Source organism: Bufo gargarizans, chromosome 6, assembly GCF_014858855.1.
Source record: "Bufo gargarizans isolate SCDJY-AF-19 chromosome 6, ASM1485885v1, whole genome shotgun sequence".
Taxonomy (NCBI): Eukaryota; Metazoa; Chordata; class Amphibia; order Anura; family Bufonidae; genus Bufo; species Bufo gargarizans.
The window spans coordinates 314,170,788-314,192,392 of NC_058085.1; the positions used below are offsets into that span (position 1 = coordinate 314,170,788).

A 21,605-nucleotide genomic window follows, 5' to 3' on the forward strand; every position below is an offset into this window, starting at 1 on the left:
CAGCGGCGTCAAAACAGAAGTTCAGTCAACTACATCCATGGACTTGAATGGAGCAGCGGAGGCTGGAAAGCGTAGAAGACAGGGTCCAGTGTCGAGAAGCAGGTAAGTATACTTCCCTTTGCAGGTCCGCCCTGGGGGGAGGGTGGGGGATGCCAAAAACACTCCCAAATGTGCACAACCTCTTTTAATAATTCCAGCACATCGTATGTCAGCAGGATACTGCGTAGGAGACATGTAGCAGATGCGCTGTAGATTTCCCATCTGTATTTGCAGCAGAAAATCTGCAGCATAATCTAGTAGCAACCAGGTGGATGAGGTTTTTACTTGGAGGAAACATTTTGGTTTTAAAGGGGTTTTCTGAGACTTTTATCCTCTGGATAGGTCATCAGTATCTGATCGGTGGGGGACCCCGGCCGATCAGCTGTTCGAGAAGGCAGTGGCACTCGCAGTAGCACAGCTGCCTTCTCTCAGCTTTCCCAAGGCCATGTGACGATACATTAATCACGTTCACTTCAATGGGGCTGAGTTGCGATTCCAAGCAAAGCCACTATACAATGTACGGCGCTCTGCTTGGTGAGCACGGAGAAAGCCGCGGGGCTCACTAGTTCCGGTGCCTTCTCATACATCTGATCAGCGGGGTTCCCTAGTGTCAGCCCCCTACCGATCAGATACTGATGACCTATCCACAGGATACGTCATCAGTATTTAAATCTCTGAAAACCCTTTGGCCAAATTACATAATTTATTGAATAGATATCCATTGTAAAATGTAAAAAAACACACAAAAAACCCCAACAACAACAAAACAATGTGACTGCTGGAAATGTCAGGCATTGTATGCATCTGCTGGAGAATAATTAGTAGTGTGCTCATACTAGTTACTGTTACTTCTAGGTTTACGTGGCTTGTCAGTCCATGCTAATCGTCATTGTGGGAGCCATACCTGAATATCATATTGATGCAGAGGATGCACCTGCCGACAGGGACGGTATAAAGCATGTTCACTTTACCGACAATTTCACGTCCATAGTATCAGAGGCAAGTATTACTTAATTTATTACCTATTTCACATTTTTTATGAAAGCATTGTGTTTTTTGTAACTAGAGTTCCCAGCTCGCCTACATTTTTAGGAACATTTCTAGGTTTTAAAGGGAGTCTGTCGGCACCAAAGTCCTTTAGAAAATTTTCCACAAGGCCTGATATCCCCATATTATGTGTATTCCTTTAGCTGTCAAATGTGATCCCTCAGTGCGTAGAAAATCTTCTTTTAATTTTTAGTCAAACTTACACAAATTAAAGCCACATTCTTATCAGTAAGATTAGAATTGAGCTTTAATTAGTGTTTATAAGGTCAGCGATCAGAGATTAGGAGCCCCTCAGCTCCCTACCTCAGGAGCAGAGAGAAAGTACCCTGCTAAAAGATAAAATCAAAGCTGTGCAGGGAAAATGGCTCATTATTTTTAATAATAAATAAAAATGATTTTCAGTTTGAAATGAGTACAGTGCAATAATTAAAAAAAAATGGCCACCAAAGGTGTACATAGCCTTTAAGGAGGTCCTTTCATTACAATAAAAAAATCTAAACTAAAGTATTCTGACATGGAGAGCGGCGCCGCCCAGGGATCTCCCTGCACTTACTATTATCCCTGGGCGCCGCTCCATTCTCCCGGTATAGGCTCCGGTATCTTCAGATTTTCGGCTCAACTGGGAGGAGCCTGCTCTAGTTCTCCTGGGCGTCTCCTTCTCCCAGGCTGTAGTGCTGGCCAATCGCAGAGCTCAGCTCATAACCTGAGAGGTTTTTTTCTCCCAGGCTATGAGCTGAACGCTGCGATTGGCCAACGCTACAGCCTGGGAGAAGGAGACGCCGGCAGGTTCCTCCCAGTTGAGCCGAACATCTGAAGATACCGGGAGAACGGAGCGGCGCCCAGGGATAATAGTAAGTGCAGGGAGATCCCTGGGCGCAGCTCTCCATGTCAGCATACTTAGTTCAGACTTTTTATTGTAATGAAAGGTCCTCTAAGTCTCCAGGATATTTCCCACAATCCCATAGAGTATGAATGGATTGGCAGTGTGCATGCTCTACTGCTGCTTTATTCAAACAGGGTATGAGAGACCCCCTTTTTGTGATCAGTTGAGGTCCCAGCAGTAGGAACCCCATTGATCTAACAGTCACAAGTCACTGTAGAATTTACGAGCCAGTCAAACATCTTCAGACACGAGTTTGACTTGTTTTTAGTAACCAGATGCCAGTTGATTCGGTTCCATCAGTCAGTTGCCAGATGCATTGGTTACTCGGCTTCTGGGATTTCAGGGCATGAGTTTTCTCACTTTATGGCAGTCAGTAACCCTTTTAATTATGTGTTTTTTCAGTAAAAGAGGCAACAGGGAGAATAGACATTGAGTGTTTAATGGTATAAGGCACAAGGTCCTTTATTAGCAGAGAGTAAATTAAATCCATGCCTGGGATTTATCCAGAATGTTTATTTTCCTTTTATAGTGGCACTTAATACAGCATGAAGCATACAAGGTCAATCTGGCATCTTCATTATTATTTGCCGGCCTCCTTATTGGGAATATTTTGTTTGGACCTTTGTCGGATAAACTTGGGAGGAGACCAGTATATTTAACAGGTAGGTGAAAATGTATATCATGAATTTGGAAAGTTTTTTTAGGACCCTTTCACTTTTCATATTTTGTTGACCTAAGTATCCAGATCTTTTACTCTGGATTTAATTGAAGCACCTTTGGCAGAGATTACAGCATCCAGTCTGTTTGCGCACCTGGATTTGGGGATTTTCTGTCAATCTTCTCTGCAGATCCTCTCAAGCTCTGTCAGGTTAGATAGAGACCTTCGGTGGACAGCCATTTTCAGGTCTTTCCAAAGATGTTTGATTGGGTTCAAGAGAGGGCTCTGGCTGGGCCACTCAAGGACATTCACAGAGTTGTCCCTAAGCCTCTTCTATGTTGTCTTGGTTGTGTGCTTAAAGAGTCCATGTCTTTATGGTGAACCTTCAGCCCGCTCTGAGGTCCAGAGGACTCTGGGTCAGATCTTCTTTAAAGGGAACCTGTCACCTGGATTTTGGGTATAGAGCTGAGGACATGGGCTGCTAGATCGGCGTTAGCACATCCGCAATATCCAGTCCCCATAGCTCTCTGTGCTTTTATTGTGTCATAAAAACAATTTTATAGATATGTAGATGAGGCTACTAATGTTTCTGGAGCCCAGCACCTCCCCGCATACTCTGAATCTCCTCCTTGCTCCCCGACATCACAAAGCTAGAGCGCCGTAATCTCACGATGCGCGACCTAGCGCATGCACAGTGTCGGCATAGTGTTCCTTCCCTGTGCTGGCATCAGCCTCAGGGAACGAACGGCGCATGTGCTAGCTCGCGCATCGCGAGATTACGGCGCTCTAGCTTTGTGACGTCAGGGAGCAAGGAGGAGATTCAGAGTATGCGGGGCGGTGCTGGGCTCCTTCACAGTGGGCGTGGCTGGGCTCAGAGTCAGAGAACGTTGGACTCCTCTCTCAAGCATGGAGGAGACAGGACTCATCTAAGGTTAATTTCCATATCTATAAAATCTTTTTTTTTTTTTTTTTTTTTTTTTACACAATAAAAGCACAGAGAGTTATGGGGACTGGATATTGCGGATGTGCTAGCGGCGATCTAGCAGCCCATGTCCTCAGCTCTATACCCCAAATCCAGGTGACAGGTTCTCTTTACGAATATATCTGCACTTTGCTCCATTCAGCTTTTCCTCAACTCTGACCAGTCTCCCTGTCCCAGACACTGAAAAACACCCACACAGCATGATGCTGCTATCACCATGCTTTACTGTAGGGATGGTACTGGGTAGGTGATGAGCAGTATCAGGTTTCCACTAGACATGACACTTAGGATTAAGTTCGAAAAATTCAGTCTTGGTTTCATCAGACCAGAGAATCTTGTTTTGCTCAGTCTGAGAGTCCTTTAGGTGCTTTTTTTGAAAACTCCAGACAGACTTTAATGTTTCTTTTACTGAGGAGAGGCTTCTTTCTGGCCACTCTGAAAGAGTACTGAAGTTATGGTTGACCTTTTGGAAGTTTCTCCCCTCTGCATACAGCATCTTTGGAGCTTAGCCAGAGTGACTTCTCAGTCACCTCTCTTACCAAGGCCCTTTCACCTAATTACTTCGTTTGGTTGGGCGGACAGCTCTTGGAAGAGTCCTGGTTGTTTCAAACTTCTTCCATTTAAGGATTATGGAGGCCACTATGCTCTTGGATACTTTAAGTGCAGCAGAATTTTTGTACCCTTCTCCAGATCTGTGCCTTCAAAAAATCCTGTCTCTGAGCTTTACAGGCAGTTCTTTCCACCTCATGACTTGGTTTTTGCTGTGATATGCATTGTCATCTGTGAGACCTTAAATAGACAGGGGTGTGTCTTTCCAAATCTTGTCTCATCAATTGAATTTACCAAAGGCGGACTGCAATCAGGGTGTAGAAACATCTTAAAGATGTTATGTCCATGTGAAATACTTATGTCCATGTGAAATTTTAGTTTTTCTGTTTTTATACATTATGCAAAAATTTCAAGAATTCTGGTTTAACTTTCTCATTATGAGGTATTGAGTGCAGATTGATGGGGGGAAAACTTGATTTTGGGGATTTTAGCACAAGCCTGAAACATAACAAAATGTGAAAAAAGTGAAAGGGTCTGTAGACTTTCTGAATGCAGTGTATGTTTAGGGTCCCTAAAGACAAGGAGATCCAAAATATATTGATTCTTTTTGTGAGAACATATGTACACGTTCACACTCCTTGCTATCCACAATTATTGGTCAGTTAGTACAGCAGTGAGGGAATTTCTGGGGAACCATAAATGATGTGGTCTTTGACAAGCAACACAATGTCATCAGATTAAATCATAGTCAATATACTGTTCATGTACAGGGGCATTCTGCCGCTGCTGTCTGCTTTTAGGTGTGATTTAACAAGTTTTAGTGTGATGAGTAGAGTTGACACCACAAATGTGTTTTTTTGATCAGGTAAGTTGCTGTGACATCACACTAGTCTTCAGTTAGGAAAGCTACAGTGACATCACGAGCGGGATTAGGAGAGGTAAACTTTTGTAACGTTGGAATTGGGTTTAAGTCAGGATACTTGCCATGACATCACATTTTTGCTTCAGTCAGGTCAGAGTCTATGACATCACAAGCACGTTTCAGTCAGGATAGCTTTTGTGACATCACAGTTGGGTTTCAGTCAGGTTATCTCCTGTGGCACCACAATTCTGTCTGTCAGGAAAGCTGCTCTGACATCATGGTGGGAAGTACTATGACATCACTAGTAGGTGTCACTAGTAGGTTTCAGGCAGGGTAGCTACTATTACATCACAAGTAACTTTTATCAGTTAAGCTTTTGAGACATGCCAAGAGTGTTAAGGTAAGGTAAACCGATGTGACATCACAAGTGGGTGTCAGACAGGTAATACGCTCTGACATCACAACTGTGTTATCATTTGGTAACTGCTTTGACATCATATTGTGACATCACACATGAGTTTGTCAGGTGGCATGCTGTGACATCACAAATATAAATCGCTGAGGAAAGCTGCTGTGACATGACAGGTTTTTGTAAGGTAAGCGGCTTTGACAGAACAGTTCTGGACAGATACAATACTGAGATATCGAAGAGTGTCTCAGTCAGGAAAGCTGTTGTGACCTCATTACTGTGTTTCTGTCAGGTGGACATACTACATGTACTATCAGTTTAGTTGCTGGGAATTAAGGGTCCATATACTTTTTTTGCATCAGGCTGTTTGTCTCCACCGCTCCTTGTAGTGTTGTTTTAATGGGTCAGAAGTTTGTGTCCTCTGGTATTGATATTTTGGATTTGGTTATGTCTTATTCTCCTCAGGACTATTTTTTAATGTCATTTTTGGGTACCTAACAGCCCTGGCTCCAAGCTATGAAATGTTTGCATTCTCACGATTATTTGTTGGAATAATGAATGGCGGTATGGCACTTGTGTCTTTTGTATTAACACAAGAATATGTTGGAAAATCCTATTGGGCTTTGACAGGTAGGTTGACTCGCCAACTTTCTGTTATTTTATTTTATGTAATCCATATTCCTTTTTTTTTCTTTAGGAGGTGTCCTGGATGGACATTTATGGTTTAACCATAGGATATGCTGTAAGTGTCCGATAGGTGCGTTTCCCACCTTTGGGCCCACTCCTATTTTAAGAAGAGGACCCTGCTGCGAATGCAGAGTAAGGGTCCATTCACATGTCCGCAAAATGGGTCTGCATCCGTTCCGCAATTTTGCGGAACGGGTGCAGACCCATTCATTTTCAATGGGGGCGGGATATGCTGTCCGCATCCACATTTGCGAATCCGCACTTCCGCATCCGTGGTTCAGTTTCCGCCCAAAAATTGAACATGTCCTATTCTTGTCAGCAATTTCGGACAAGATTAGGCATTTTCTATTATAGTGCCGGCGATGTGCGGTCCGCAAATTGCGGAATGCAAATTGCCAGTGTCTGTGTTTTGTGGATCCGCAATTTGCTGATCCGCAAAACACTTACGGACACGTGAATAGACCCTAAGCTGCACATGCATGGTTTCATCATTCACTGCTGTAGAACTTCCAAAAATAGGTATTTTCAGAAGTCCCATAGCAGTGAATGGTTGGGTGGCATGGGTGGTGTCCTCTCCATTCACAGCTATGGGACTTCCGAAAATAGCTGAGTGTGCAGCTCATTTAGCAAGTTTCAGGAGTCCAATAGTAGTGAATGGAGATCACACCCACATGTTGGCTTGCCCTCCATTCATGGTGGGGCCCAGTTCTCAAGATATGAGCCGATCCCAGAGGTGGGACTCGCACCTAGCATATGACATACATGTCTGATATCAGTATGCCATAAGTATCCAGATGGCACAGCCCCTTTAAGTGTCCTTTGACCTTTAATATTCGTTCCACTTTTTGCTGTTGTTGTCCCGCTGAAGGTGGTTTTGGGTCCTTACAGTTGATAGTTTTTTCTTATTAGAATATAATGATTACTCTTTTTGTGGCGTATGTTTGAGATGTGAACTTTGAATGCATATTAAAAATAGAAAGTTATATTATACTTCTGAGCTACAGGCTTAATTCTGCTGGCTGTTATGGGAAACCATCATCAGTCTCTAAACTCAGTCTCTAAACCATCATCAGCGTATCTAAGCTTCTATAATGTAGATCATATTCCTGTACACTTCTCCCCATGTTCATGCAGTACTGATGCTGATGTGTGTATGTCATATTATATTTGCTGCTATGCTCTTTTTTTATTATTTTTTTTACATTTACATGTCATTTACTGTCATGCTTGCCTCTCATTTTTAGGTTCTTTAACTAACCTAACATTTGCTGTTGGCATAGCGCTTTATGCTTTGCTGGGCTATTACATCAGGAACTGGAGGATACTTGCCTTTGTAGCCAACTCTCCAGGAGTTCTGTTTTTTCTGCTTTCATTGTAAGTTTACACTTTAGTTGTTTTAGAATCCTTTATGTTTCTTGCGTGACATGTTCTCACTGTTTGAACACTGTGTGAGTAAATCTAGCCATTCACTAGAAATTTCAGATAGCCATTTGCCTAGCACTTCATTCATGTCTGTGAAAGTTGTCACTTTGGCTGACAATGCTATAATGTAAAGAATAACTGCACTTTGTCAAAAGTTTTGATCACTAGGGATCTGGTTGCTAAGACCCCTATTGATCGCTGAAACAAAGTGGCAGAGTCACTCGGCTGAGAAGAGATGATAACATCGAAAAGGGCACAATGCTCAGCTGAGAAGAGGCAATCACATCGGAGGGAGCACAGTGCTCAGCTGAGAAGAGGCGATCACATCGGAGGGAGCACAGTGCTCAGCTGAGAAGAGGCAACCACATCGGAGGGAGCACAGTGCTCAGCTGAGAAGAGGCTATCACACCGGAGGGAGCACAGTGCTCAGCTGAGAAGAGGCGATTACATCGAAAAGGGCACAGTGCTCAGCTGAGAAGAGGCAATCACATCGGAGGGAGCACAGTGCTCAGCTGAGAAGAGGCGATTACATCGAAAAGGGCACAGTGCTCAGCTGAGAAGAGGCGATTACATCGAAAAGGGCACAGTGCTCAGCTGAGAAGAGGCGATTACATCGAAAAGGGCACAGTGCTCAGCTGAGAAGAGGCGATTACATCGAAAAGGGCACAGTGCTCAGCTGAGAAGAGGCAATCACATCGGAGGGAGCACAGTGCTCAGCTGAGAAGAGGCGATTACATCGAAAAGGGCACAGTGCTCAGCTGAGAAGAGGCGATCACATCGGAGGGAGCACAGTGCTCAGCTGAGAAGAGGCGATCACATCGGAGGGAGCACAGTGCTCAGCTGAGAAGAGACAACCACAGCAGTGCTCAGATTAGCACTTGCCCCATTTTATTGGTCGGTGGTGCTTTCAGCATCCTGTCCCCACTGATCAAAACCATTGGCAGGTGATTAAAACCTGTCAAATGTTTTGTGAAAGCAGTTACTCAGACTTCATCTGTGGCCTAGTCTGGGCTTTGATTGCTGAGTTTTGGATCTGTCTTTTGGAGACTTTCCAGTAATTGCACCTGACAGTGACCGAAAAGGTCCAGTATGTGATATCCAAATATATTTGACTTTAGTCGACGTATATCATTCTTTTTCGAAAAGGTTCCAGCATTGAGCAGGAAGTGGTCTAGATTGCCCTTTTCAGACATCTGAAATCTCTATTGCTTAGCCAGTTTATACACCGCATCAGATCTTCTGTATGGCTTGACACAAAGATATAACCATTCTATTATTTTAGTTTTCAGAAATGATACTGACTAATGCATAAACCTAATTGATCATTGACCTCTTGGTTAAAAGCTATGGACACCTTTGGGGGCGTTTTTTTTATATATTTTTTTTATTGTTTGCATTTTACTCATTTTTCAAATGTATTTTTTTCAGTTAGTCTTTACTGAAAATTGTCAACAGTTTTTCCTCTACAGCTTTCAGTTTCAGTGTATCTATAGACTATTGCTCTCTGCCTCACACTAAATCTGTCATGGAGCTACATCAATGGCTCAGTCTGTAGCCCTCATCTCAGAACTTATGACAGCTCATAAGCACTCCTATTCCTATACATGAATGTAAGGGTACTTTTATTATTTTCTTTAGACTTGCAGAAGCTGGAAAAACAAAGTTTAATTCATATGCAAATGAGCACTCACAAATGCCCCGCCCTCCTATTCCCTTACATTATAGTTCGGTCCGGCCGAGATCCAGTGCCTGCGCACTGCCTCGCCGGGCCAGGGCATGTGCTCTGCGATGCCCATTGTGGGCATGGCATCGCTTTAACTACTGCGCATGCGCCGCCGCAAAACCAGCGGCAAGGGGGCGTTTGCCGGCACATGCACAATAGTTAAAGCGATTCTGTGCCCACAATGGGCACCGCAGTGCGCATGCCCCGGCCCTGCGAGGCAGTGCGCAGGCGCGAGTTCTCGGCTGGACCGTAGGATGATGCAAGGGAATAAGAGGGCGGGCATAGGCTGGGGTGGGAAAACAATGAAAAAAGGCAGAGCAGCCTAGGCTCCAACACGGTGAACACTGTCCTGGGCACTTGCGAGTGCTAATTTGCATATGAATTAAACAGCATTTTTCCAGCTTCTGCAAGTCTAAAGAAAACAACAATAGTACCATTACATTCATGTATAGGTGTGCTATAGGGCAATGTATATGGCCATATGGAGGTGACAGACTCCCTTCAAGCCATATTCTTATCAGTTTGATAATAATTTTAGCTATGAGTGTTTATAAGCTCTCAGAAGTTCAGAGGTAAGGGCTACAGATTTAGCCATCGGTGTAGCTCCTTGACGGATTCAGTGTTAGGCAGTAGTGTCGAGCGAGCACCAAAGTGCTCGTGTGCTCTAACCGAACACATCGGTATGCTCATGTGTTCTACCGAGCACCCGAGCATAATGGAAGTCAATGGGAGAAACCCAAGCACCCCCTGCTCGGAAGAGAAGAGGGTGCCTGGTTCACAAAAAAAGGTTAGAAATTGATGGAAAACCCATCAAGAGGATGGCTGGATGCGTCTTGAACTCCTATTATCTATGACACACAATAGACAACCACACAAAGGCTATATGCCAAATGCCAGGTATGTGGAGGCCAACAATCTATCCATGAGACAGATAACAGTCAGCATACCTTACAATGGCAGCCTTGTACACTATGAGATATTCCAAACCAGCTCTCATGTGACTGAGAGCCAGTAATTGCTTCACATTATGTTGGATGGCTTGGGTGGACCTGCGCACCTAGATCAATATCATCAGGGTGACAAAAAGTTTTCTGATTGTCCTAACATAATATTCAATAAACTTTCTATACAGTTATCATGTAAAAATTAATTTGCATAAACATAGGCATATGGGAAAGATATGCAAATGAGCAGAATTTGCCTTGTTTTTCAGCTGAAAAACCATTTGCATGGAAAATTTGCGATCTACACTACTCATGAACAGCGCTCTCTATTGGATTCATAGTCTTGTTATAAGACTATTAAACCAATAGATGGCGCTGTTCATCTTGTTGAGGCGCTAGTAAGTGGAGTACCCTGCTCAACAGAGTCCACACACCGTGTAGCACTCAGCCTATAATAGTCTGCGCTAACACTGAGGTGTATATCAGATTGCTGCTATCATTCACCCATCTTCTAGCACTTTATCTGCGGTAAAATAAGCTTGCTAGGGTGTATCTGAGGACTTGTGCCCTGCTTGTAGTGACTCATGAACAGCGCCATCTATTGGTTTCATAGTCTTATGACAAGACTATGAATCCAATAGATGGCGCTGTTCATGAATGGTGTAGATCGAGAATATTCTAATTAGGGATCGACCGATTATCGATTTTACCGATATTATCGGCCGATATTGAGGATTTTGACTGTTATCGGTCGATATTCCGATAACTTATGGGGAACACAGATCGCGCTGCTGACAGCGCTCTCCGTGTTCCCTCTGCAGCAGCACAGGGGAGAAGGAAGCAGTGTCTCCCTCCCCCTGTGCTGCTGCTGCCGCTGCAGCCATTGGGAGGACAGGGGACAAGAGAAGGGGAGGAGCTATGGCCACTGCGCCACCAATGAAGAGAAATCTCTCATTCATTAAAATTGAACAGGAGGCGGGAGCTGCAGAATCACATAGCCGGCTCCCGACCTCTATGAGCTGTAGCTGCGATCCTCGGTTAACCCCTCAGGTGCCGCGGATCGCAGCTACCTCTCATAGGAGGTTGGGAGCCGGCTATCTCATTCTGCAGCTCCTGCCTCCTGTATATGAATACATGAGAGATTTAACTTCATTGGTGGCGCAGTGCGCCCCCCCCAAGACCCCCAGTATGAATCATTGGTGGCTCAGTGCACCCCCCACATTAAGGACATTGGTGGCGCAGTGCGCCCCCCCACCCAAGCCCCCCCCCAGTATTAATAATTGGTGGCAGTGGCCACAGGATCCCCTCTCCCCTCCTCCTCCGATCGGAGCCCCAGCAGTGTAATCCTGGGGCTCCGATCGGTTACCATGGCAGCCAGGATGCTATTGAAGCCCTGGCTGCCATGGTAAGCTCCATGCTGCTGTGTGCACAAAGCACAGAGCAACAGGGACAGTGTGAGATCCTATTCACCCTGATGGAGATCTATCAGGGTGAATAGGACAAGGGTTCTAGTCCCTAAGGGGGCTAAAAGTTAAAAACAAAAAACAAAACAAAAACAAAAAATGTAAAAATAAAATGAAAAGTATAAATGAAAAAAAGATTTACAAAAAAACAAAACTACACATTAACAATAAACATTAATTTTCAGCATATTTGTGTAGGAATTTTTTATTTAAAAAAAAAATGAAAATTCACAGAATATCGGTATAAATTATCGACTATCGGCCTGAAAGTTCACAAATTATCGGTATCGGCCCTAAAAAATCAATATCTGTCGATCCCTAATTCTAATCGTAAATTTTCCATGCAAAAGGCTGAGTGCTACACGGTGTGTAGACTCTGTTGTGCAGGGTGCCCCACTTATTAGCGCCCCAACAAGATGAACAGCGCCATCTAATGGTTTCATAGTCTTATGACAAGACTATGAATCCAATAGATGGCGCTGTTCATGAGTAGTGTAGATCACAAATTTTCCATGCAAATTGATTTTCAGCTAAAAACAAGGCAGACTTTACATTACACAACTGTATAGAAAGGTTATTGAATATTATGTTAGGACAATCGGAAAACTTTTTGTCACCCTGATGATATTTATCTAGGTGCGCAGGTCCACCCAAGCCAACAGATGTGAAGCAACTTTAAGGCTTACTGGCTTTCAGTCACATGAGAGCTGGTTTTGAATGCCTCATAGTGCACAAGGCTGCCATTGTAAGGTGTGCCGACTGTTATCTGTCTCATGGATAGATTGTTGGCTTCCACATACCTGGCTTTTGGCATATAGCCTTTGTGTGGTTGTCTATTGTATGTCATAGGTAATAGGAGTCCAAGACGCATCCAACCATCCTCTTAATGCTGTTTCTAAACCGTTTTGATAGGGTTTCCATCAATTTCTAAACTTTCTTTGTAAACCAGACACCCTCTCTTCAGAGCAGGGGGTGCCTAGTTTTATGCTCTGGCCTCCCATTGACTTTTATTGTATTAAATTGTACTCGAGCACCCGCAGTATTTGGCCAAGCACTGCAATGCGCCGAGCATAGCGATGCTAGAGCCGAACAGCAGATCGGCCGAGCATGCTCGCTCAACACTATTAGGCAGAGAGCAATAGTCTGTAGAAGCACTGAAACTGAAGCTGTAGAGGAAAACTGATGAACATTTTTAAACAAGACTAATTGAAAAATTGATATATTTTTTTGGTCTAAAATGAGTAAAATGTAGTGGCACAAAATTGCCCCCGAGTGTGGCCATACCCCTTAATGAGTGGTGTGCACATAGCCCCCCCCCTCCCTCTGTCAACGATCTGACCAAAGTGACTGGGTGTTAAACTGGTTTATGTTGACAGAATGGTTTACACTTGAACAGAATGTGCTAAGTACTACTGTTATATGTATATGTATTGTTTTCAATAAAGTGCCGTCATCTGTGAATTTGCGTGGGAGTCCCTTATCGCCTAATTTAATCTTACTTTATGCAGAAATAAAACCTCGTTTAAATCTTTACTATTATATATAATCTACAGAAGACGTGGCCGTTCAGGAATTTTGTATTGTAATTCTGTTATGTGAACCCTGGGTGGTCGTGCAGTGCAGCGAAACGCTCGCCTTGGCTTAGATCCCTGTACCTGGACTGTGTGACTGCAGCTCAATAGGCTATTGATGCGATGAAGATATACAGAGTTCAGATTTCAGTCGCGTTGCCCTCGCTTTCCAGCATTCATTTAAATATCATAGCCATCCGAAAATAGCGAATTCTCAAAGCGTTCTTCTAGAAAATTAAACATTTGTATCTATAATTGTTCATTGAAAACAATATTAACTGCCAAATAACCAAATGAGTTGACAGCTGTTTCCAGCTTTTTCTGAGCTTATTTGGGGCAATTGGGCTGCAACTTTATAGTGCAGTTTTTTTTTTTTTTTGTTTTTTTTTTAAAGGAAAATGTGCTAAACATGTTTAAAAACTAATAAAATACTTCACACACTGCAAACGGATTACATGCGTGTTCTGGCTGCGCACTATACATGCTTGGGCTACATGCACCCAAACATTGTTTGTTTCCGTGTCCGTTCAGTTTTTTTTGCGGATAGGATGCAGACCCATTCATTTCAATGGGTCCGCAAAAAATGCGCACAGCAAAACACATACGGTTGTGTGCATGTAGCCTTGGACTACACATGTAAGGCCCTGTTCACACATCCAGTGTAGGGCTGCAGCTAACGATTATTTGAATAATCGATTAGTTGCCGATTAATTTCTACGATTAATCGATTAATCGGCAAAAACGACAAAATTACAAAACCAGAGGTTTATACAATCTTACTTGAAAAAATATGTTCAAAGGCCATATTAAAACAAATTGTGGACGACACTATTATGGGGGATCTGTGGACGGCGCAGTTATGGAGAGGGGGATCTGTGGATGGCGTAGTTATGGAGAGGGGGATCTGTGGGCGGCACAGTTATGGAGAGGGGGATCTGTGGGCGGCGCAGTTATGGAGAGGGGGATCTGTGGGTGGCGCAGTTATGGAGAGGGGGATCTGTGGGCGGCGCAGTTATGGAGAGGGGGATCTGTGGGCGGCGGAGTTATGGAGAGGGGGATCTGTGGGCGGCGTAGTTATGGAGAGGGGGATCTGTGGACGACACTTATGGGGGATCTGTGGACGACACTATTATGGGGGATCTGTGGACGACACTATTATGGGGGATCTGTGGACAACACTATTATGGGGGATCTGTGGACGGTGCAGTTATGGAGAGGGGGATCTGTGGATGGCGTAGTTATGGAGAGGGGGATCTATGGGCGGCACAGTTATGGAGAGGGGGATCTATGGGCGGCACAGTTATGGAGAGGGGGATCTGTGGGCGGCGCAGTTATGGAGAGGGGATCTGTGGGTGGCGCAGTTATGGAGAGGGGGATCTGTGGGCGGCGTAGTTATGGAGAGGGGGATCTGTGGGCGGCATAGTTATGGAGAGGGGGATCTGTGGGCGGCACAGTTATGGAGAGGGGGATCTGTGGGTGGCGCAGTTATGGAGAGGGGGATCTGTGGGTGGCGCAGTTATGGAGAGGGGGATCTGTGGGTGGCGTAGTTATGGAGAGGGGGATCTGTGGGTGGCGCAGTTATGGAGAGGGGGATCTGTGGGCGGCGCAGTTATGGAGAGGGGGATCTGTGGGTGGCGCAGTTATGGAGAGGGGGATCTGTGGGTGGCGCAGTTATGGAGAGGGGGATCTGTGGGTGGCGCTGTTATGGAGAGGGGGATATGTGCACTGTTATGGGCATAACAGTGCACAGATCCCCCTTCCCATAGCAGTGCCATACACAGACCCCCCCTCCTCCCCATAGCAGTGCTATACACAGACCCCCCTCCCCATAGCAGTGCTATACACAGACCCCCCTCCCCATAGCAGTGCCATAGACAGATCCTCCCCCCTCCCCATAGCAGTGCTATACACAGACCCCCCTCCCCATAGCAGTGCCATAGACAGATCCTCCCCCCTCCCCATAACAGCCCCGGCCCCGATGCTTATAAGTCGGACTAATCACGTCTGCATCTTTATTTTACCTTTTTACAATGACGCTCCTGTAACAGCCAGGCAGAGCGGACGGCGGCGCAACGTCACTCACTCACGTGACGCACCTGCTCCGCCCACCTCATGAATGAAGGAGGCGGAGCAGGTGCGTCACGTGAGTGAGTGACGTTACACCGCCGTCCGCTCTGCCTGGCTGTTACAGGAGCGTCATTGTAAAAAGGTAAAATAAAGATGCAGCGACCGCCCGCCCGCATAGCAACGAATCGGCGATTATTCGATAACTGGATTCGTCGACAACGAATCCAGTTATCGAATATAATCGATTACATCGATTAATCGTTGCAGCCCTAATCCAGTGTTTAACGTCTAACATTCTGAATCCAAAGCATATTAATGTAGTCCTTTTTAGGTAACTTTCACACAAGTTTTTTTGCTTTCAGTTTGCGAGATCCATTCAGGGCTCTCGCAAGCGGTCCAAAACGGATCAGTTTTGCCCAAATTCATTCTGAATGGAAAGGATCCGTTCAGAATGCATTAGTTTGCCTCCGTTCATTCTCCATTCCGCTATGGAGGAGGACACCAAAACGCTGCCTTGATCGTTTTGCTGTCCGCCTGACGAAGCGGAGCCAAACGGATCTGTCCTGGCACACAATGTAAGCCAATGGGGACAGATCAGTTTTCTATGACACAAGAAAACAGATCCATTGACTTTCAATGGTGTTCAAGACTGATTCGTCATGGCTATAGAAGACATAATACAACCGGATCCGTTCATGACGGATGCATGCGGTTGTATTATTGTAACGGAAGCATTTTTGAAGATCTATGACTGATCCGCAAAAAACGGTAGTGTGAAAGTAGCCTTACTTGCACTGGAAAAAAAATCTGGAGAGAAAAGGAAAAGCCTGAAGACATTCACTTCTGGGGACTGAGCTGCGCCTAAGCCACATGACTGATAAACGTGATGTAACATGGCCTAGGGAAAGCTGCAAGAATGCCGCAGCACTACTGCTGGTGCCGGTGCCTTCTCAAACAGCTGATTGGTGGGGGTCCTGGGTGTTGGACCCTCACTGATCAGATGCTTATGACCTATCTAGAAGATGGATTATCAGTATAAGGCCCTTTAACACAAGCAAGTTTTCCGCACGGGTGCAATGCGTGACGTGAACGCATAGCACCCGCACTGAATCCCGACCCATTCATTTCAATGGAGCTGTGTACATGAGCGTTGTTTTTCATGCATCAGTTCTGCGTTGCGTGAAAATCGCAGCACGGTCTATATTCTGCATTTTTCACGCATAGAAGTGAATGGGGCTGGCTCCATAGAAGTGAATGGGGCTGCGTGAAAAACGCATTGCATCCGCAAGCAAGTGTGGGTGCAATGCGTTTTTCACTGATGGTTGCTAAGAGATGTTGTTTGTAAACCTTCAGGGTTTTGTTATCATGCACGTGAAAAACGCATCAAAACGCATTGCACCCGCCCGGAAAAAACGGAATGATCGCAGACAAAACTGACTGAACTTGCTTGCAAAATAGTGCGAGTTTCACTGAACGCACCCTGAATGCATCCGGAGCCAATCCGTCACGCTCGTGTGAAAGAGGCCTAAGGCCTCTTTCACACGGGCGTCATGTTTTTTGCCCGGATAAGAGGCGGGTGCGTTGCGGGAAAATGCGCAATTTTCCCGCGCGAGTGCAAAACATTGTCATGCGTTTTGCACTCGCGTGAGAAAAATCGCGCATGTTTGGTACCCAAACCCGAACTTCTTCACAGAAGTTCGGGCTTGGGATTGATGTTCTGAAGATTGTATTATTTTCCCTTATAACATGGTTATAAAGGAAAATAATAGCATTCTGACTACAGAATGCAGAGTATAATAGTGCTGGAAGGGTTAAAAAAATAAAAGAAGTTAACTCGCCTTATCCTCTTGTTCGCATAGTTCGTTCCCGGTCTGTTCTTTGCTAGTGTGGGCTTGGGCTAAAGGACCTTTGATGACGTCAGATCACATGCTCCAATCACATGGTCCATCACCATGGTGATGGAGCATGTGATCTGACATCACCACAGGTCATTCAGCCCACAGCTAAAGAACAGACCGACCGGGATCTACGCGACCAAGAGGACAAGGTGAGTTAACTTTTTTATTTTTTTTAACCCTTCCAGCACTATTATACTAAGCATTCTGTATTCAGAATGCTATTATTTTCCCTTATAACCATGTTATAAGGGAAAATAATACAGTGAATAGACTGTCACCTAGAACCCATGCGTGAAAATCGCACCGCATCTGCACTTGCTTGCGGATGCATGCGATTTTCACGCAACCCCATTCATTTCTATGGGGCCTGCGTTACGAGAAAAACGCACAAAGAGGAGCATGCTGCGATTTTCACGCAACGCACAAGTGATGCGTGAAAATCACCGCTCGTGTGCACAGCCCCATAGAAATGAATGGGTCAGGATTCAGTGCGGGTGCAATGCGTTCACCGCATGCATCGCACCCGCACGGAAAACTCGCCCGTGTGAAAGGGGCCTAAGGCCTCCTGATTTGCTTCCGGATGCAATGCGTTTTTCACTGAAGCCCCGCTCACTTCTATGGGGCCAGGGCTGAGTGAAAAAGGCAGAATATAGAACAGGCTGCGTTTTTCACGCAACGCAGAACTGATGCGTGAAAAAAATTTACACAGACGCATTGAAATGGGTGCTATGCGTTCACGTTACGCATCGCACCTGCGCGGAAAAATCACTCGCGTGAAAAAGGCATAAAAGTCTCGAAACCCTTTATAACCAAAATGTTTCACTTGATGGAAAAAAAATCTGATGATTTTGTTGCAGATCAGCGGGAAAATCCACATGTTTTACGTGCACATTTGCTGCAGATCCGCTGTGGATTTCACCCCATGTAATGCGAAAGGTGCTGCAGGTTTAAAATCTGCCCTTAGGCTACCTGCAAATGCTGCCCATTACGCAAGTTTTTTCCACACGGATTTTCGTTCGGAAAAGCCACTGAGTAATACAGTACCAGTAAAGTGAATGAGAGATAACAAATTTCATGTACACTTTGTGTTTTTTTTTTTCTTCTTCCATGCAGAAATTGACCTGCTGTGTGGGTTTTGTAATCTGCAGCATGTGAATTTTTTTGTGTTTTAATTTTTTTTTTTTTTGTGTGCAAATTTGGCTCAAGCAAGGTTGAGATCTGCTGAAAATCCACCCTAAAATGCACACTGGAAATTTGTGCTGAATATCTGCAAGACAGCCTCATGGCACCTGCACACATTACGGATTATGTGTTATTTTCGTGCAGAAAGAACGCAGTTTAATGCCAGAAAAATGAATGGAATTGGCCAATTCTCTTTACATGCTGAAATTGACCTGCCATGTGGATTTTAAAAACCTCAGTGCAGCATATATAGTGTATAGTCCTTTTCCCCATAAACTTCAAACGCACAAAAACCACAATAAACATAATAAATATGTGCTTTTTATTGCATTTGATGCTGTTTACATGCAGATTTTCTGCATGCAAATCCGCATCATGTGCAGGTTGTCTAAAGGGTACCGATTTGTATGCAGAAAATCAGCACCAAAACTAAACAAAAAAGCACATAAATCTGCACTATTTTCTATTTATGGTAAAAATCCCTTGAATTCTATGGGTAAAAGCACTCTACAGAAGGTGCGGAATTGCACAAACCAATTGACACGCTGCAGCTTCTCAACCCACACAACAGGTTTAATTTCCGCACTGAATAAATCAAGTTCACTTTGCTGGTACTGTACAACGCTGTGTAATCCACATTGTGTGCAGGTACCCTAATCTACTTCTATCATCTAAAGCTGATGCACCAAAAAGTAAGGATGTAAAAAAACAAAACGGAGTACTGCAAAATCCCACTTGTCCATGTGATGCTGGATTGTGATTTTGCGGTGTGATCATGTTAACTGGCTTTACTGCTGGGGCTCTCCATCTCTGAGGATGTAATATCCAGGAATGATGATGACTGGGTTATTGTCTCAGATGCCTTGTGTGTGTTGAAGTATCCATGAACCATGACTAGGGGTAATACAACCAAGACTTTATAACTGATGACCTGTACTCAGGAAGGATCACGATTTGCCGGCGGCAGATGGTGCTGTCTAATCACAAACTGCTGCCGGCACCTAGACAGAATGGAGACAAGCGATTGGCATAACGATCGCTCCTCCGCTAGCGAGCAACGCTTCCCTCCCGACATTTGCCTCCAGAACTGGCTGGTGTAATACAGCCTTTACTGAGGGTATCTGTTACTATTTTATGCTTCCGTCAGATAGGGCAGCATAAAACTGGTGACCGATTCCCTTTAAAGCTCACTGTTATAGCATAGACTTCTTTTTCTTTTCTAGCTTTACTTATTTTATTCCTTTACTTGAACATTCAGCCATGCACATGCAGAGCTAATTCGCTAGGATGAAAACTATTTGGCGACTGGTAAATTGATATGATGGGACTTCTCGTAGTAAATGCATAAAAATGATCAGCAATTTTTCATTGATTTGGCATGATTCAATGATTACGACCATCTGCAGAGAAAACCTTTCCAAATTGGCAGCTTTTTGCTACCATTGCGATCATTGTTTTAATAAAACGATAGCGTTGCCGTTCTAGATTATCACTCAAAGTACTTTTGCCAATTCTTTGCTTTTTCCGGTTTGTATGACCAGTTCACCTTTCTGTTCTATACGGTTTGTAACGGTCCACCTGCCTTTCCGTACACACGTTTTTTTGCCCTTCACCACCCCACTCAACCCTTGCTTCCAAAGTGACCTTTTTCTCTGGACTGCTTTAGGGTGTATGCAGAAAACCTGCAGCATAATACAGTAGCAGGTAATTGGGTGAGATTTTCAAAATCTTATGTACATGGTGGGGACATTTTCAGAGTGGAATTGGACCTGTGGTGTGGAAGCCTGCAGCATGTCGTTTGTGTGGATTTTCGACTCCTATCCTTTGCAATGAAAAGGGTGAGATCTGGGGAAAATCCACGCCAAAATCTGAAACAAAAGCCTTAAGTAGCACATGCAAATTTGGTGTGGAAACACAGCAAAAACCGCACAACAATCCGCGCGGACAATGCCATATTCATGTACTCTTAATCACCTATTACACATTTTTAGGACCTCTTAAATGTCGTTTTTTTTTTTTTGGGGTCAAGCCATCTATAACAGGGGCTCTCATTTGGCGCCAAAACAGTGCCAACATGCGAATTAGTATAGTTTTTAAATGGCCTTCAGCTAAAATAAGTGTGGTTGTTTGGCAACAAAAGGTTTTTCTAAGTTATCAGAAGAAAACGACATTAAAAATAACAAATTCCTGTATCCCAGCATGCAAGAAAAGCCCATTAGGGTCTATTCACACGTCCGTTGTTTCTTTCCTGATCTGTTCCGTTTTTTGCTGAACAGATCTGGACCAGATCTGGACCCATTCATTTTCAATGGGTCCTGAAAAAAAACGGACAGCACAATGTCAGATTTTTTTTCAGGACCCATTGAAAATGAATGGGTCCAGATCTGGTCCAGATCTGTTCAGCAAAAAACGGAACAGATCAGGAAAGAAACAACGGATGTGTGAATGGACCCTTAATGTGAAAAAATATCTATAATTTCTGCCACCCAAAATCACCAAGTGCGCCTTTTTGTTACTGTTAGTCTTCCCATGAAGCCTTGCAGGGTAGGATCCTCCTCCCGTCTCCTGGCCAGCTCTCCACTCCTACTCCTCCTCACTGGTTACAGCAGGGACTGCATACATTTGCTACCAGCTGCAGAGCAGCACGCCCCAAAACGCAACGTCACCAGTTCCATATACTAGGCAAGGACTTTAAGCACCTAGCCCATGTGATTTGTATTTGGAACGTCACAGGTCAAGTGCTGCTAAGGAGAACAGGCACAATTTCAGCATAGTAAGTTCATTATAAAGTTTGTTTGCAGCACGTGGATCAGTAGGATAATAGGAAAAATAATATAGCACACAACCCCTTTAACAGACTGCTTTTACTTGCAGTTGGTATGAGAACTGCGCCAATCTGCGGGTTGTGACTGCAGTCTCCACGTGATGGAAACAGTGACAGGAGATGCAGTGCAGGACAAGGCGACTAGATCGCCCTGTGTTATTCTGCATCTCCTATTACCTCTTCCAAATGTTGGTGGGAGAGGTGTCTCTTTGATAATGAGAGTTTCAGTTTATGCTCTTCAGATCCTTAAAGTGCATCCTAAAATTCCACCTTTTCCAGCAAACTTTTAACCTGTATTGTTTATTATTTGATTTGCTATGTAAGTTTAAGGAGAAGTTCATATTCACAACTCTATTTATTGGGCCATCCATCTATCCCCAACTTTTTGTTTATAT

The 21,605-nt window shown here is 44.3% G+C and overlaps 1 protein-coding gene across 4 annotated transcripts in view; it reads left to right on the plus strand.

The window, feature by feature from the left end:
• The window catches only part of LOC122940789 (solute carrier family 22 member 15-like), a 281,156-nt gene that overhangs the window by 40,404 nt on the left and 219,147 nt on the right, over positions 1-21,605 (plus strand). For 3 of the 4 annotated variants that reach the window (XM_044297546.1, XM_044297544.1, XM_044297543.1), the window contains exons 2-5: positions 895-1,038; positions 2,499-2,631; positions 5,895-6,059; positions 7,361-7,490. In XM_044297546.1, the coding sequence (XP_044153481.1) occupies positions 895-1,038; positions 2,499-2,631; positions 5,895-6,059; positions 7,361-7,490 (572 nt within the window). The remainder of the gene's footprint in view (positions 1-894; positions 1,039-2,498; positions 2,632-5,894; positions 6,060-7,360; positions 7,491-21,605) is intronic. The other variant, XM_044297545.1, reaches the window with a different exon arrangement.